The sequence below is a fragment of the Ranitomeya imitator genome, chromosome 10 (assembly GCF_032444005.1).
Source record: "Ranitomeya imitator isolate aRanImi1 chromosome 10, aRanImi1.pri, whole genome shotgun sequence".
Taxonomy (NCBI): domain Eukaryota; kingdom Metazoa; phylum Chordata; class Amphibia; order Anura; family Dendrobatidae; genus Ranitomeya; species Ranitomeya imitator.
The window spans coordinates 130,845,080-130,859,529 of NC_091291.1; the positions used below are offsets into that span (position 1 = coordinate 130,845,080).

The 14,450-nt window shown below is 47.6% G+C and overlaps 1 protein-coding gene across 1 annotated transcript in view; it reads right to left on the bottom strand.

The window, feature by feature from the left end:
- Positions 1 to 14,450, bottom strand: part of CEP164 (centrosomal protein 164) — an 86,719-nt gene that overhangs the window by 41,323 nt on the left and 30,946 nt on the right. Inside the window, exons 5-7 of the mRNA XM_069741940.1 lie at positions 2,424 to 2,588; positions 1,695 to 1,832; positions 1,083 to 1,154 (exon numbers count right to left, since the gene is read on the bottom strand). Of these exons, the coding sequence (XP_069598041.1) occupies positions 1,083 to 1,154; positions 1,695 to 1,832; positions 2,424 to 2,588 (375 nt within the window). The remainder of the gene's footprint in view (positions 1 to 1,082; positions 1,155 to 1,694; positions 1,833 to 2,423; positions 2,589 to 14,450) is intronic.

The window sequence follows — 14,450 nt, forward strand, 5'->3', positions numbered from 1 at the left end:
GAACTTATGGCTATAGGTCAAGATGAGGAATTTTCTTTCTTTTTCCCTTTTTTGTTCAGACAGGGTGAGGACATTTGACTTTGAGCTTTAATACTTCTATATCCTACATACTGGCCATCTTCTTTGAGACAACCACCCCCTTAGAAGAGGACTATGGGCTGCAATGGTCGACGTTTGCAATACTCACTTATCGAGCAATGGATCATACTTACACACGAGCAATGGTCTACTCTCTACGATCACTACTAAACAGATCACCTACTAATATATAGTCTATCATGGAAGCCAAGCGCTGGGGGGAAGGGATATTTCTTACATCCTGGGCATCGTGTTCCAGGATTCGATCCCCGGTACTGGAGCCCGGCTCCCCGGCTAAGGAGGCGGCAGAGATTTCTTCCTTAGCGTCACCCTCAGAGGAGTTTGGTGCAGGCTTTTCAGCTGGAGACATACTGTTCTCCTCCCGTATATCTGACCCTTCGCGTGATTCAGCCTGTGCTTTGACCAAACTGGTGTCCCGGACTCCCGGTGATGACCGAGCGGTGGAATGGGAAGTAGGATGCCCAATCGGACTCTCCTTTAATGCCGTCTAGAAAGAGCATTAGTGGGAACATCAGCGTGCGATGGTAGCGCTGCACTCGGTCACCTTTCAGCAATCTGTAGTCACGTAGGGCGACTGCAGAAATTTGTCGACAGCCCGGAAAACCCATTAAAAGCCACTTTGCCAAGTCTAATCAACACAAACGCTAATACATCTAGTGAGAAAGAAGGAAAGGCTGCACTCAGAGAAGGCTACAGGTGAGTGAGGAGGGATCACACACATGCAGGGTGTCCATGACATCACTGCGGCGTGATGTCATATGCCCAGGGCACCTCTCTTTTGCTCTCCTCTTCATCCTCGGATTGCCCAAGGTTCTGCAGCTCTGGCTCAGAGCCCTCGTCAGTACCGCTGGCCGCAATGGACTCATCTCTCCGCTCACTCTCCTGGATGACACACACAAATGGAACTTCCACTTCCAACATGACGAGCTGCGTGAATTGAGTTTCCCAGGCCCATAGCCTTAGTGTGAATTACAGCTGCTTACCTCATATTCAAAGCCTAGAGATCCAATGTCCATGTGCAGGTTCTTGAGCAAACGAGCCGATCCCCGCGGACTCTGAAAGAAGTCATCCATGTGATAGGAAACTAACAGTTACCAAAAATGAACATGTCATGAGGTTTTACGCAAGAACGGGAAATCAAAGGGTCTTTTCAAAATGTGTCCTTAAAGGGGTTGTCCACTCTAGTCTTTTATTTTAACAGATGTGTTTTTGTGGTACTTCCTAATATATAAGTATTGCAGGTTCTCCTCCTGTACTTGTTAATGCTGCCGTCATCGCAAACTGCACAGCGCTCTTGTCCACAAAATGGCCATCGATGGAAGAGCGCGAGACCAGACCAGCCCAACTTAAAAGAAAAGAGATTTCTCAAACTGGAGGAGCTGACGGACAGGTCTGGTCACCTTCTCCGCTAACAATGGCCAGAGCTGAGCTGTAGTACCCGAGAGCAGCCGCTATGAATTATTCAGCTCCATACATCATGTACTTTCAGATGGCCTACAAGCAGCTGATCGGTGTCGGACTCCCCCAACGACCTGATAGTGATGACCTACGCTAAGGATGGTCCATGAATGCCTTTAGTTGACCATGTTTAGTACCTGAAATTCACTATCCAGCTCCCCTTCCTCATCTTCCTCCTCCAGACCCGGCAATGTCAGGCTCACTCTCTCTTCCGGCTGCTTTATCGTGGAATTCTTGATATACGTCGCGTTTTTTTGTGGAAGTTCAGCAGAGACCTGATTGAAAAAAACAAAAAACAAAACATGCCTATGTACTTTAAAAAAAATCCTGTAAGTTCACCTTCTCAAAACGAAAAAGGCTAAAGATTGCAAAGCAATTGTTAAAACAAGCAACTTTGCAATTTACTTCCTATAATAAATCATCACAATTCTCAATAATAGAAGGAATAGGTTTTTATTGTTTACTCCTCATCCTCTAAGTTACTGGCCACCTTCGCAGGCTAACAAGTTTTGGCTGTTTTCCTATGCGAGGATCACAGTTTACAAGCCCTTTTTATAGAGCTTGTAAGCACTGCTCTGAAGCTGGCCAGATGGCTGGATCCATACCCTGACGCTCCGGTATGGTAGCGTGTGCCAGAACCAGAAGTGACGATACCCTGTCCATTCAGTCACTTGGGCAATGATGCCACTGATTGTCTGAAGGGTCAGGTAACAGATATTATAGAATTGCCTATGAATCCTTCCATAAAAACAGGCACATGGAAGTACTAGAAGGGTGCAATATTACTAGATCTGATGCCAGCAGATCAAGAAAGCAACCGGCATCTGGTAAATGACCAAAATATGTAGACAAGTGTCGTAACTTACTCCAGACGTGCCGCCCAACAGGTTGTCGAATCCTCCAGAGCTTCCGGCACTGCTGCTCAGAGATCCCCGAACTCCGCCACCGCCTCCGGCAGATTCCCCCACGGCACGTAAAGGGGCCAGACTGCCGAGAGGGCCCTGCACAGGTCCAAGAGGCGTCCCTAGAGACTACGGATAAAAGCACACGTGTAATAGAAGCCACAAAGAATATTCCCCGGAAACAACTCAGAATATCCAAAATCACCATCTAAAGCAAACTGCGGTCTCATGGCTCATTTCAGACAACTCATCTGATAGATACGGTATGTGCTAAGCAGACAATGTGCAAATCACGTTATTATACATGAGGTGGTCTTACCCCAGAAAAGTCACCAAAAAGTGCCGCCCACTGGCCGTGTCTCTCCATATAACCTCCGTCTCTAGAATGCTGAGACAAGTGGCGGTGGGGTATTAACCCTACACAGGGAGTAGGGGAGGGTCTGTGTGTCAACACAGAAAGTGGGGGAGGGTCTTCATCTCCCTACAGCAAGCGGGGGAGGGTCTTTGTCTCCCCACAGGAAGTGGGGGAGGGTCTTTGTCTCCCCACAGGAAGTGGGGGAGGGTCTTTGTCTCCCCACAGGAAGTGGGGGAGGTTCTTTGTCTCCCTACAGGAAGTGGGGGATGGGCTTTGTCTCCCTACAGGAAGTGGGGAAGGGGCTGTCTCCCTACAGGAAGTGGGGAAGGGGCTTTGTCTCCCTACAGGAAGTGGGGGAGGGGCTTTGTCTCCCTACAGGAAGTGGGGGAGGGGCTTTGTCTCCCTACAGGAAGTAGGGAGCAGGTCTTTGTCACTCTACATGAAGTGAGGGAGGGTCTTTGTCTCCCCACAGGAAGTGGGGGAGGGGGCTTTGTCTCCCTACAGGAAGTAGGGAGCGGGTCTTTGTCACTCTACAGGAAGTGGGGGAGGGGCTTTGTCTCCCTACAGGAAGTAGGGAGCGGGTCTTTGTCTCCCTACAGGAAGTGGGGGAGGGGCTTTGTCTCCCTACAGGAAGTGGGGAAGGGGCTGTCTCCCTACAGGAAGTGGGGAAGGGGCTTTGTCTCCCTACAGGAAGTGGGGGAGGGGCTTTGTCTCCCTACAGGAAGTGGGGGAGGGGCTTTGTCTCCCTACAGGAAGTAGGGAGCAGGTCTTTGTCACTCTACATGAAGTGAGGGAGGGTCTTTGTCTCCCCACAGGAAGTGGGGGAGGGGGCTTTGTCTCCCTACAGGAAGTAGGGAGCGGGTCTTTGTCACTCTACAGGAAGTGGGGGAGGGGCTTTGTCTCCCTACAGGAAGTAGGGAGCGGGTCTTTGTCTCCCTACAGGAAGTGGGGGAGGGGCTTTGTCTCCCTACAGGAAGTAGGGAGCAGGTCTTTGTCACTCTACATGAAGTGAGGGAGGGTCTTTGTCTCCCCACAGGAAGTGGGGGAGGGGGCTTTGTCTCCCTACAGGAAGTAGGGAGCGGGTCTTTGTCACTCTACAGGAAGTGGGGGAGGGGCTTTGTCTCCCTACAGGATGTGAGGAGCGGGTCTTTGTCACTCTACAGGAAGTGGGGAGCGGGTCTTTGTCATTATACAGGAAGTGGGGTTCAGGTCTGTCACTCTATAGGAAGTGGGGAGCGGGTCTTTGTCACTATACAGGAAGTGGGGAGCGGGTCTTTGTCATTATACAGGAAGTGGGGATCAGGTCTGTCACTCTATAGGAAGTGGGGAGCGGGTCTTTGTCACTCTACAGGAAGTGGGGATCAGGTCTGTCACTCTATAGGAAGTGGGGAGCGGGTCTTTGCCACTCTATAGGAAGTGGGGAGCGGGTCTTTGTCACTATAGGAAGTAGGGAGCTGGTCTTTGTCACTCTATAGGAAGTGGGGAGCGGGTTTTTGTCACTCTACAGGAAGTGGGGATCAGGTCTGTCACTATAGGAAGTGGGGAGCGGGTCTTTGTCACTCTACAGGAAGTGGGGAGCAGGTCTTTGTCACTACAGGAAGTGGGGAGCGGGTCTTTGTCACTCTACAGGAAGTGGGGATCAGGTCTGTCACTCTACAGGACGTGGGGATCAGGTCTTTGTCACTATACAGGAAGTGGGGAGCAGGTCTTTGTCACTATAGGAAGTAGAGAGCAGGTCTTTGTCACTCTATAGGAAGTGGGGATCGGGTCTTTGTCACTATACAGGAAGTGGGGATCGGGTCTTTGTCACTCTATAGGAAGTGAGGAGCGGGTCTTTGTCACTATATAGGAAGTAGGGAGCGGGTCTTTGCCACTCTATAGGAAGTGGGGAGCGGGTCTTTGTCACTATATAGGAAGTAGCGAGCTGGTCTTTGTCACTATACAGGAAGTGGGGAGCGGGTCTTTGTCACTCTATAGGAAGTGAGGAGCGGGTCTTTGTCACTATATAGGAAGTAGGGAGCGGGTCTTTGCCACTCTATAGGAAGTGGGGAGCGGGTCTTTGTCACTATACAGGAAGTGGGGAGCAGGTCTTTGTCACTATAGGAAGTGAGGAGCGGGTCTTTGTCACTATATAGGAAGTAGGGAGCGGGTCTTTGTCACTATACAGGAAGTGGGGAGCGGGTCTTTGTCACTCTATAGGAAGTGAGGAGCGGGTCTTTGTCACTCTATAGGAAGTAGGGAGCGGGTCTTTGTCACTATATAGGAAGTGGGGAGCGGGTCTTTGCCACTCTATAGGAAGTGGGGAGCGGGTCTTTGTCACTCTACAGGAAGTGGGAAGCAGGTCTTTGTCACTCTACAGGAAGATGGGGGTTTCCAGTCTCTGCAGTAAGTTGGGGCATGTCTTGTCTCTCTTCAGGAAGTGGGATGGGTCACGGTCTCTCTCCTTTCTGCCTAACTGCACACAGATAAACAGAGAGGTACAGGACAGACGTCTGGCACTCTCGGAATCCTTGTGTGAGACCTCTGCAAGCTGCACGGAATAACAGGAGTGTTGCTGGATATTCACAATTTCTGTTATATCACCGCTGACACGATCTCGCATAGATAATGGTTGTATCCTGGGAGCAAAAAATCCTATGTAATCAAATGGTTAGCACATTCTAGTCGGGATATTTTACATTTTGCAAATATTGTTGAAGGATCTCTCACGGTGAGGTGCAAATACGAAGTCCTTATGACTTACCATCATGGAAACTCAAATATAAAAATATGAAACCATCCAAAAATTGTTGGCTCATTTATCATACACACTGATAGGTATTTGTGCAGAGCGCAATTCACACCAACCATTGAAAATTATTTTCTTTCTCCGATGGACGGCCGGTTACACAGAAATTCTCCGACATGTTAGCACGCCGCTACGTTCACTGACAACCTATCATTTTAGAATTACAACCTACCAAAGAGATAGGGAATGTGACATTCGCTGCTGTCAATCACCCCATAAAAGAGGGTGTCTAATATTCTTTCTTCAGGAGCGAACCGTTCCTCTGCCTTCCTGCTTGCCAGAGTGGCAGTGCGCTCCTGAAGACTGACAGTTCGGACTAATGCCATGGTCACACTGCAAGTTTTAGCTCTGGAGCATGAGAGGAGCATAGGGACACTGACAAGTGGAGACCAGGCAGGACTGGTAGCCGGTAACATGGGCAACAAGCAGTAAACTACAAACCCTCATCACATACCATTCCACCCACATGACTTCCCAGGCTTCGCTCCCCATTGTTCTTTCAATGACATTTCTTCCCTTACCTCTACGCTATGTTGCAGATCAGGATATTGCTTCTTACAGCTCTCTGTAGGGCGATGACCTTCCCTTTCCAACCCCAAAATCTGGGCTCGCCTGTACTGCAGCCTACCTGAATGTCCAGCACTTCCTCGTCCTTTCTCAGGATTTATTGCCTCTACATAATTCTGTTTATTCATAAAGGAAAACATTAATAAGGGACTAACTTTCACATTTGGGGAATATGACGGCTCGTCAATTGGATGTTTGGGATCCGAGTCGGCAAACTTTTGGGATGAGCAAGAACGGTGACTGTGCCGTTGAGGTGGGAGCTTCCAACCTCGGTGACTTCGAATGCTTGGACACGACAGAGAGCAATCACTTAATTCATCCAAGGTGTCTATACAAGGTGGAGACCTTTTGCTAAGAGCAATTCCTTCAGGTTCTTCTATCTCATCCTTCTCTGCATCGCTGCCCGTTTTTGCGTTGCTTTCTACGGTGGCGTACTGCTGCTGCCACTGCTCAGCCTTCCTGATCGTTTCTCTTCCCTCGACACATCTTTCCACACACTTTTCACTATTCTGATACTTTTCTTTCACAGGACCTGGAGAGATCGGAGCTTTATATAGGACCTCCGAGGTTCTAATCAAATGGTTAAGAACTTGACCTGGAACTTCTCCCTCACTGAGTTCACTAGTTTGTTCGATCACATTTATAAAAGGGTATTTTACACCTGAATCATCCTCGGATGCGCTCGATACGTTTAGTGCGGTAACAGGTACGAGTTCTTTGTGTCGCACCCCGGTATTCGGAGGTGGATTGCACACTCCAACTACTTTCGACTCACGATCAACCACAGAGACGCCTTCTGTCCTCCGGAAAAACTCATCTAAGACGTTCGTGCTCTGCTCTACTTCCAAAGGCTGCAGTCTGTGCGGTGCTCTGGCTCTCCCTGTACAAGACACATCGGCTCGCACTGCCTCCTTCTTCTCCCTACCTTCATCTTCCCTGGGATTCTGTCTACCTGACGCTTGAGGCTGTAATGTACAGGAAAGTTTTGAGGACGGATGATTTTCCTTTCCTGGTGCAGCCTAAACACGCAATACGGAAACAGAAAATATTAATTACTGCTGGGAATACTTCTAGATTAACATCTATTTTTCCTAATTTTTTAAGAGTCCAGTGGGCGGTCCTATCATTTATAGTTGTTAGTCAACGAGAAGGACCACCCTCTGGACGCCTAAACTCAAAATTTAAGCCAATAAAATTAAAAAGTTCTACGGAATCTTTACCCACAAAACTATATATAAATGTGCTGAGCTCCTCCTGCCCTAAATCATGGCGTTGGCAAATCTGACAGTTAAGGGGAACCGACCAGATCCACCATTGTCACTATTGATCATTAGAGCCCTATTACTGTATCGTAATCAAGTTCTTGATGCTGCAAACCTCTCCTGTTATGTGAGGCTAAAAAAACCAAAACAATTTTATATCATCGTCCGTTATATGCAGGACTAGTCGGGAGGGCCTTCCTTGTCCCCAGACTGGTCCCGCCTTTAGGTTCGGCCCATCGGTGCGGTTGCGGCTTCCTCCCTGTCGCCATCACATCTTCATTGTCAGAAACCTGACAATGTCCTGCGTGGGACATAGGACTAGCGATCCGATCAGCTTCCAAAAAGGTATCGCAAAGAGCTGTCGAGAGCTGCCCTCATTGCCTACCAAACCGGCCGATCTCATAGACATCAGTAGTGGAAAACTCCTCCAAGAATAAAAGGTGGGGGGGACTATGCACAATTTTCTTTGCTCTCAGTATAGAAGATTCCTTCTTATTATATGTATACAGTATATAGACACTCTGCAGCATACTGTATAAAGTGAATTAGAGAGCCCTTCGGGAGACAGATGACATTTTCCCACCTGAGCTTTCCCCTGGGAATGAGGATTTACGCTCCAAGTCATATTTTTAGCTCTTGCCGATTTACAGACAAGATCTGGTCGCCGGTACGTTGGCGCGTTTCAGGCTCATTTTACTCTGCGTAGAAGTAATTAACAGATACAAAAGCCTGCACTGACGAGAGAGCTTCTTGGCAAGTGAGAGACATCCGAGATCAATAGACATCAAGGAAGAATACAGGAATAGCACGTTATTAACTAGCGCATTGATCTGCTGGAGAATATAGGCACCGTCCTGATCCCATCATGACTGCACGGAATATTATCTTGGATAGCCCCCATTAGTGCACTGCAAATATTTCGACAATAGTGGAAAAGAAAGTGGAACAGCAGAGATAACATTTTAAGGGGTGTAACATAGCATAATCATCAGCAGTCATCTATTCTTGTTCCCTGCGATCCAGCCCTGTCCCTTCTGCCGTGTTCCTGATCTTTGTTTTACATACGGGCGGCACATGATCACCCGCAGCGGTCACTTTCTGTGCTACTTAGCCACCATTGCTGAGCAGTGATGCCGGTGGTGCAACGCGCGACCAAAACGGCCACCGATTGGCATCAGCAGTCCTGTGAAAACCGGTTTTTACGTACCGGTAATAGGATTTTACAGAGTCCACGACAGCACCCACAACGAGAGAGGGGATCCGCCCACCTTCCGGACAGGAACCTACAGGTTAAAAAGGGGCGGTCCCCCTCGCCCTCCAGTTTGTGTTCCAGAGTACAAGGGATACCGCCAATGAATCAGTACATGACAATATTATCTTAAACACTACTAAATACCACCACCTCTATAGAGTGATCTCTAAGGCACACCCTCCAACAGAGTGCAGGAATAAGTAACTAAATACGGGGGGGAATGTATGGGTGCTGTCGTGGACTCTGTAAAATCCTATTACCGGTACGTAAAAACCGGTTTTCCTATCGCCACGACAGCACCCACAACGAGAGACTTTCAAAGACTATTTAACTGGGATGGACCACAGCACTAAGTACTGAACGGCCAAACTGTAAGCTGGAATTAGCAGATAGATCAAGGCGATAGTGCTTATAAAAAGTGGAAGGTGATGACCAAGTTGCCGCCTTACATATCATTTCAATGGGGACATCTGCCTTCTCCGCCCAGGATGATGCCATGGCCCGAGTGGAGTGCGCCCTGATGCCTTCTGGTGGTGTTACTCCCCTGGCAGAGTAGGCAAGACATATCGCTTCTCTAATCCATCTAGCGATAGAGTTCTTCGTGACACCAGAACCCTTTTTCCGATTCTGGAAAGAAACAAACAGAGCCCTACTCTGTCTCCAGCTTTGTGTCCTATCCAAGTATTCTAATATCGCCCTCTTTACATCTAGGGTATGATATTTTTTCTCCTCTTCTGAACCTGGATTTTCATAGAAAGATGGTAAATAAATCTCCTGACTTCTATGAAATTTAGTTGCTACTTTTGGCAAGTATGCAGGATCAGGTTTTAAGACAATCTTATCCTGGAGAATTATTAGATAGGGAGGATCTACTGATAACGCATGTATATCACTGACCCTCCTGGCAGACGTTAATGCTAAAAGTAGATCTGTTTTTAAGGTTAAATTTTTCATTGAAATAGAGTCTAATGGCTCGAAAGGAGGTTCAGTCAACGCCTCAAGCACCAAATTTAAATCCCAAGGGGGTATTCTTACAATATGGATTGGGTTAGAACGCTGACATGCCTTAATAAATCTAGCAACCCATCTATTACCAGCTATATCACTGTTATACAGAGCTCCCAAGGCTGAAACATGAACTCTTAAAGTGTTGACTGCTAAACCCAATTCCCAGCCTTTCTGAAGGAATTCTAAAATAGCTGAAATCGGAGCCTTATCTCCTAATGGTTGCTGATAAAACATAAGGAATTTTTTCCAAATTTTTGTGTAGATCTTTGTAGTGACCTCCTTCCTACTTTTCAATAAGGTGGTTATCAAAGCATTAGAGAACCCCCTCTCCTTCAGAAGCTCCCTCTCAAGTTCCAAGCCGTTAAGTGAAGAGTCTCCAAATTTGGATGATGAAATGGACCTTGAGAGAGGAGTTCTGGAACCACTGGCAACACCCAGGGATCGGTCACTGACATTGTCCTGAGGAGAGAGAACCAAGGCCTCCTGGGCCAGAAGGGGGCGATTAAGATCACTCCGGCTCTTTCCTCCCTGATCTTTCTGAGAACTATCGGAATCAGACACATTGGGGGAAAGGCATATGCCAGCTGGAAGTCCCAGCGGACACGAAGGGAATCCACTATAAATGGTTGGTCTGCTATGTGTAAAGATGCGAACCTTCTGACCTTCCTGTTCTTCCTCGTAGCAAATAGATCTATTATCGGCAACCCCCACAGATTGACTATCTGATCGAATATCTGTTGGTTTAGGGACCACTCTCCCTGACGAAGGGAATGGCGACTGAGGTAGTCCGCCTCTATATTGAGTTCCCCTTTTATATGAACTGCCGACAGGGATTGTAAGTGTTTCTCGGCCAGAGACAATATCTCTGCTGTAGTGGTCATCAGGGATTGAGACCTTGTCCCCCCCTGATGATTGATGTAGGCTACCACCGTCATATTGTCTGTTTGTATCTGTACATGCATATTCCTCAGGGATGGTAGTAAGGAAAGAAGAGCCTGATTGACTGCAGCAAGCTCTCTTAGATTTGAGGAATTCTGGGACTCTTGAATCGACCATCGCCCTTGGGTTAGAATGTCTCCCATATGGGCTCCCCAACCGAACGGACTGGCATCTGTTGTAACTATATTGTCCGGAGTGATGGTCCAGAGAACTCCTTTTGACAAATGTGCTAGATTGAGCCACCATCTCAGATCGTGAAGAGTGGCGGGTGATAATTTGAACTTTCTGCTCAGAGCACCGTGAAGATCTTTTTCTGCTTGAAGAACTTCGTATTGAAGCATTCGGGTATGAGCCTGAGCCCATCTCACCGCCGATATACACGCAGTCAAAGATCCTAGTAGAGACATTGCGTCTCTTAAACTTAAGTTTGTAACTCTCCTTACTGCCGTGATCCTTTGAATGATCTTCTGCTTCTTCTCTTCTGGTAGGAAGGATGACTGATCTTCTGAGTCTAGAAGAACTCCTAGGAACATTTGACGTCTTGTCGGTTCCAGTTTTGACTTTTCCCAGTTGATTATCCATCCGAGTTCCTGTAGGGATGATATTATGGCATTTACCCTAGACGTACACTGAGCAATTGAATTTCCAACTATCAAAAAAATCGTCTAGATATGGCACCACAAGGGTTTCCTTTTCCCTGATATGGGCCATTACTTCCGAAACAACCTTTGTAAAAACTCTAGGTGCCATAGACAGGCCAAAGGGCATTGCCAAAAATTGGAAATGCTTAATCTGATGGTTTACCCATACTGCCATCCTGAGGAATTGCTGGTGATTTCTGTAAACTGGAAGATGGTAGTACGCATCTTTTAGATCCAAGACCGACATGTAGCACCTAGGAAACAAAAGCTTAGTTGTTGATTTAATGGATTCCATCTTAAAAGCGTGGTACTGAAGATATTTATTCAATTTACGTAAATTTATGATAGTCCTAAAGGACCTATCAGGTTTAGAGATTAAGAATAGCGGAGAATAAAAGCCCGTCTTCTCCTGATGTTTTGGTACTTCTTCAATAACTCGCTTTGTAAGCAATTGTTGAATCTCTAATTCTAAGGCCTGTTGTTGGGCCGGAGTGTCCAGTGATGTTATCACAAAATGATTTGGGGGAGTTCTCAAAAATTCTAATTTTAATCCTGACTCAACCACCCCCATTATCCAGGCACTAGAAGTAATCTTTTTCCATTTATCTGAGAAGAACTTTAGTCTTCCCCCTACTGGTAGATCTGTTTTATCTGTAATTACGTCTACGTCTTGAGAAAGATGAAGGGTTCTTATAGTATCCACCTTTCTTCTTTTGATCCGATGTTTCCCAGTCGCGATTATATCCCTGCTGGTCTGACTGGAATCTTCTGAAGGGCATGAGTCTTCGGAAGGCGTTCCTAAAAGTGGGATTAAACGTTTTAGGAAATCCCTTCTTCCTATCTTCTGCCTTTGCAAGGATGTCATCCAGCACCGGGCCGAATAGGTACTCACCCCTACGTGGAATGGAGCACAGTTTAGCTTTAGCCTGAGCATCCCCCTTCCAGGTCTTTAGCCATAGTGCCCGTCTAGCTGCATTCGAAAGACCTGCCGATCTTGTGGCCAATTTCAGAGAATCAATCGAGGCATCCGCTAGATAAGCTGCTCCTTCTCTGACCTGAGACAGGGAATTCAACAATTTATCCCTGGGTACCTTTGCTTTGAGCTGTTCCTCCAGCTGAATCACCCAGACCATGATTGATCTAGCCGTACAGGTGCCTGCGATAGCGGGCTTAAAGGCTCCAGATGAGGACTCCCATAGTTTTTTAAGGAGCATGTCAGCCTTTCTATCTGAAGGATCCTTGAGGAGCCCTACATCTTCTAACGGAAGTGAGGCTGTTTTCGAAGTAGAGGCTACTGCCGCATCTATTTTCAGAACCTTCATCCACTGGGATAAAGTGTCATCCTCAAAGGGGTACCTTCTTTTTGCGGCTGAAGGTAAAAACCCCTTATCCAGCTTGTCCCACTCCCGTTTGACCAGATCTTTAACGGAATCCACCACTGGGAAAGCTTTCCGACTTCTCTGGCTCAGCCCTGCGAACATGATCTCCTGGGTTGTTTTCGGTTCTTTACTCTCTGCAACCTCCATAGTTGCACGGACTGCCTTAATTAAGGTCTCCATACTATCAGTGGAAAAGCAAGGCCTTCCCTCCTCATCTGAAGAGGATGCCGAAGAACTTTCCAAGCATTCACCCTCTTGTACCGAAGGGCTGGAATCGGACACCAACTCCACACTGCTTTTTTCATGCCGTCTGGTTTTAAGGGATGATTTTATTTCTTCCCTAATTACCTCCCTCAAATCCGATACCCGGAGAGGGGCCTCTTCTTCTAACGTACGGCATATGCATGTTTGACATAATTTCTTTACATAGGTGTCAGGTAGAGGTTCTGTGCATAAAGCACACTGCTTATGCTTAGATTTGGAGACCTTTTTCCCCTACAACAAAGCATAGTATAGAAAAAACAGCTGTATCAGGCAATGGCTTACAATTACACTCACCACTGCTGACAAATATAGAGTACCGGTTTTTGAGGGGGTGAGGTGCGACGTGACGTCGGGTTGCCAGGGTCCTGCTGCCCGCGTACCACATCACCACTATGAGACCTGCTGTGCTCTCCTATCTGTCGGTGTTCAGCGTCTCCTGCCGAAGACATGTTTGCCGCACACACACTCACCTGAGCGCTGCTTCCTTTCAAAAGTCCCGCGCTCCTTCTCCCGGTCTCCTCCGGAAGTTGTTACCTCTACTTCCGGGTCATAAGCGCCGACCTGCTCCTGCAGCGTCGCGCGCGTGTGAACGACCCAGGGCGGCGTGCCTTCCCCCGGGAACGCCACCGCTCCTTGCCAGACGAGGGGGGGAAGCTGGACACAGGACTTCCCCCGACGCTGCTTCCGGGCCCCCGACTCTGCCGTTCTCCCCGGACACTGCACAGAGGCTTGGCGAACCCGGGTAAGCGACGAAACCTGTAGGCTCCCGCCGTCCGGACAGGAACCCAAACTGGAGGGCGAGGGGGACCGCCCCTTTTTAACCTGTAGGTTCCTGTTCGGAAGGTGGGCAGATCCCCTCTCTCGTTGTGGGTGCTGTCGTGGCGATAGGAAAATAAAGCCTGAAAGCACTGCAGAAGGGTCAGGGCTGGATTGCTGGGAGGCGAGTAGGGAAAATATTGTAAGAGCAGCCAGAGAGATCAGGAATGGTGAATGAAAATGACATAGTAGGTGGACGACCAGAAGACTAATCGCACTCCTGAACCACATGGGGAGAGGAGACTGAAATATACCATCACAGGGAACAGGGTGTATATACACACACCTGGTCAAAATTGTTGGTACCCCAAAAGTAATAATAAATTAAAAATCTATGAAAATGAACAAATGAAAATCTGACATTGTTTTTCAACCATGTTTCCACAGAACTTAAAAAAAAAATCTCCTGAAACAGGCCTAGACCGAAATGACGGTACCCCTAACTTAATATTTTGTTGCAATCACTACAATCACATGATTCCTGTAACTGTCAGTGAGACTTCTGTACCTCTCCACAGGTATTTTGGCCGCTCCTCAAGAGCTCAAGAGCAAACTGCTCCAGTTGTCTCGTCTTTGAAGGGTGCCTTTAGTTTCAGCTCTTTCCAAAGATGCTGAATAGGATTTAGGTCAGGGCTCGTAGAAGGCCACTTCAGAATAGTCCAATGTTTTCCTCTTAGCCATTCTTGGGTGTTTTATAGCTGTGTGTTTTGGGTCATTATC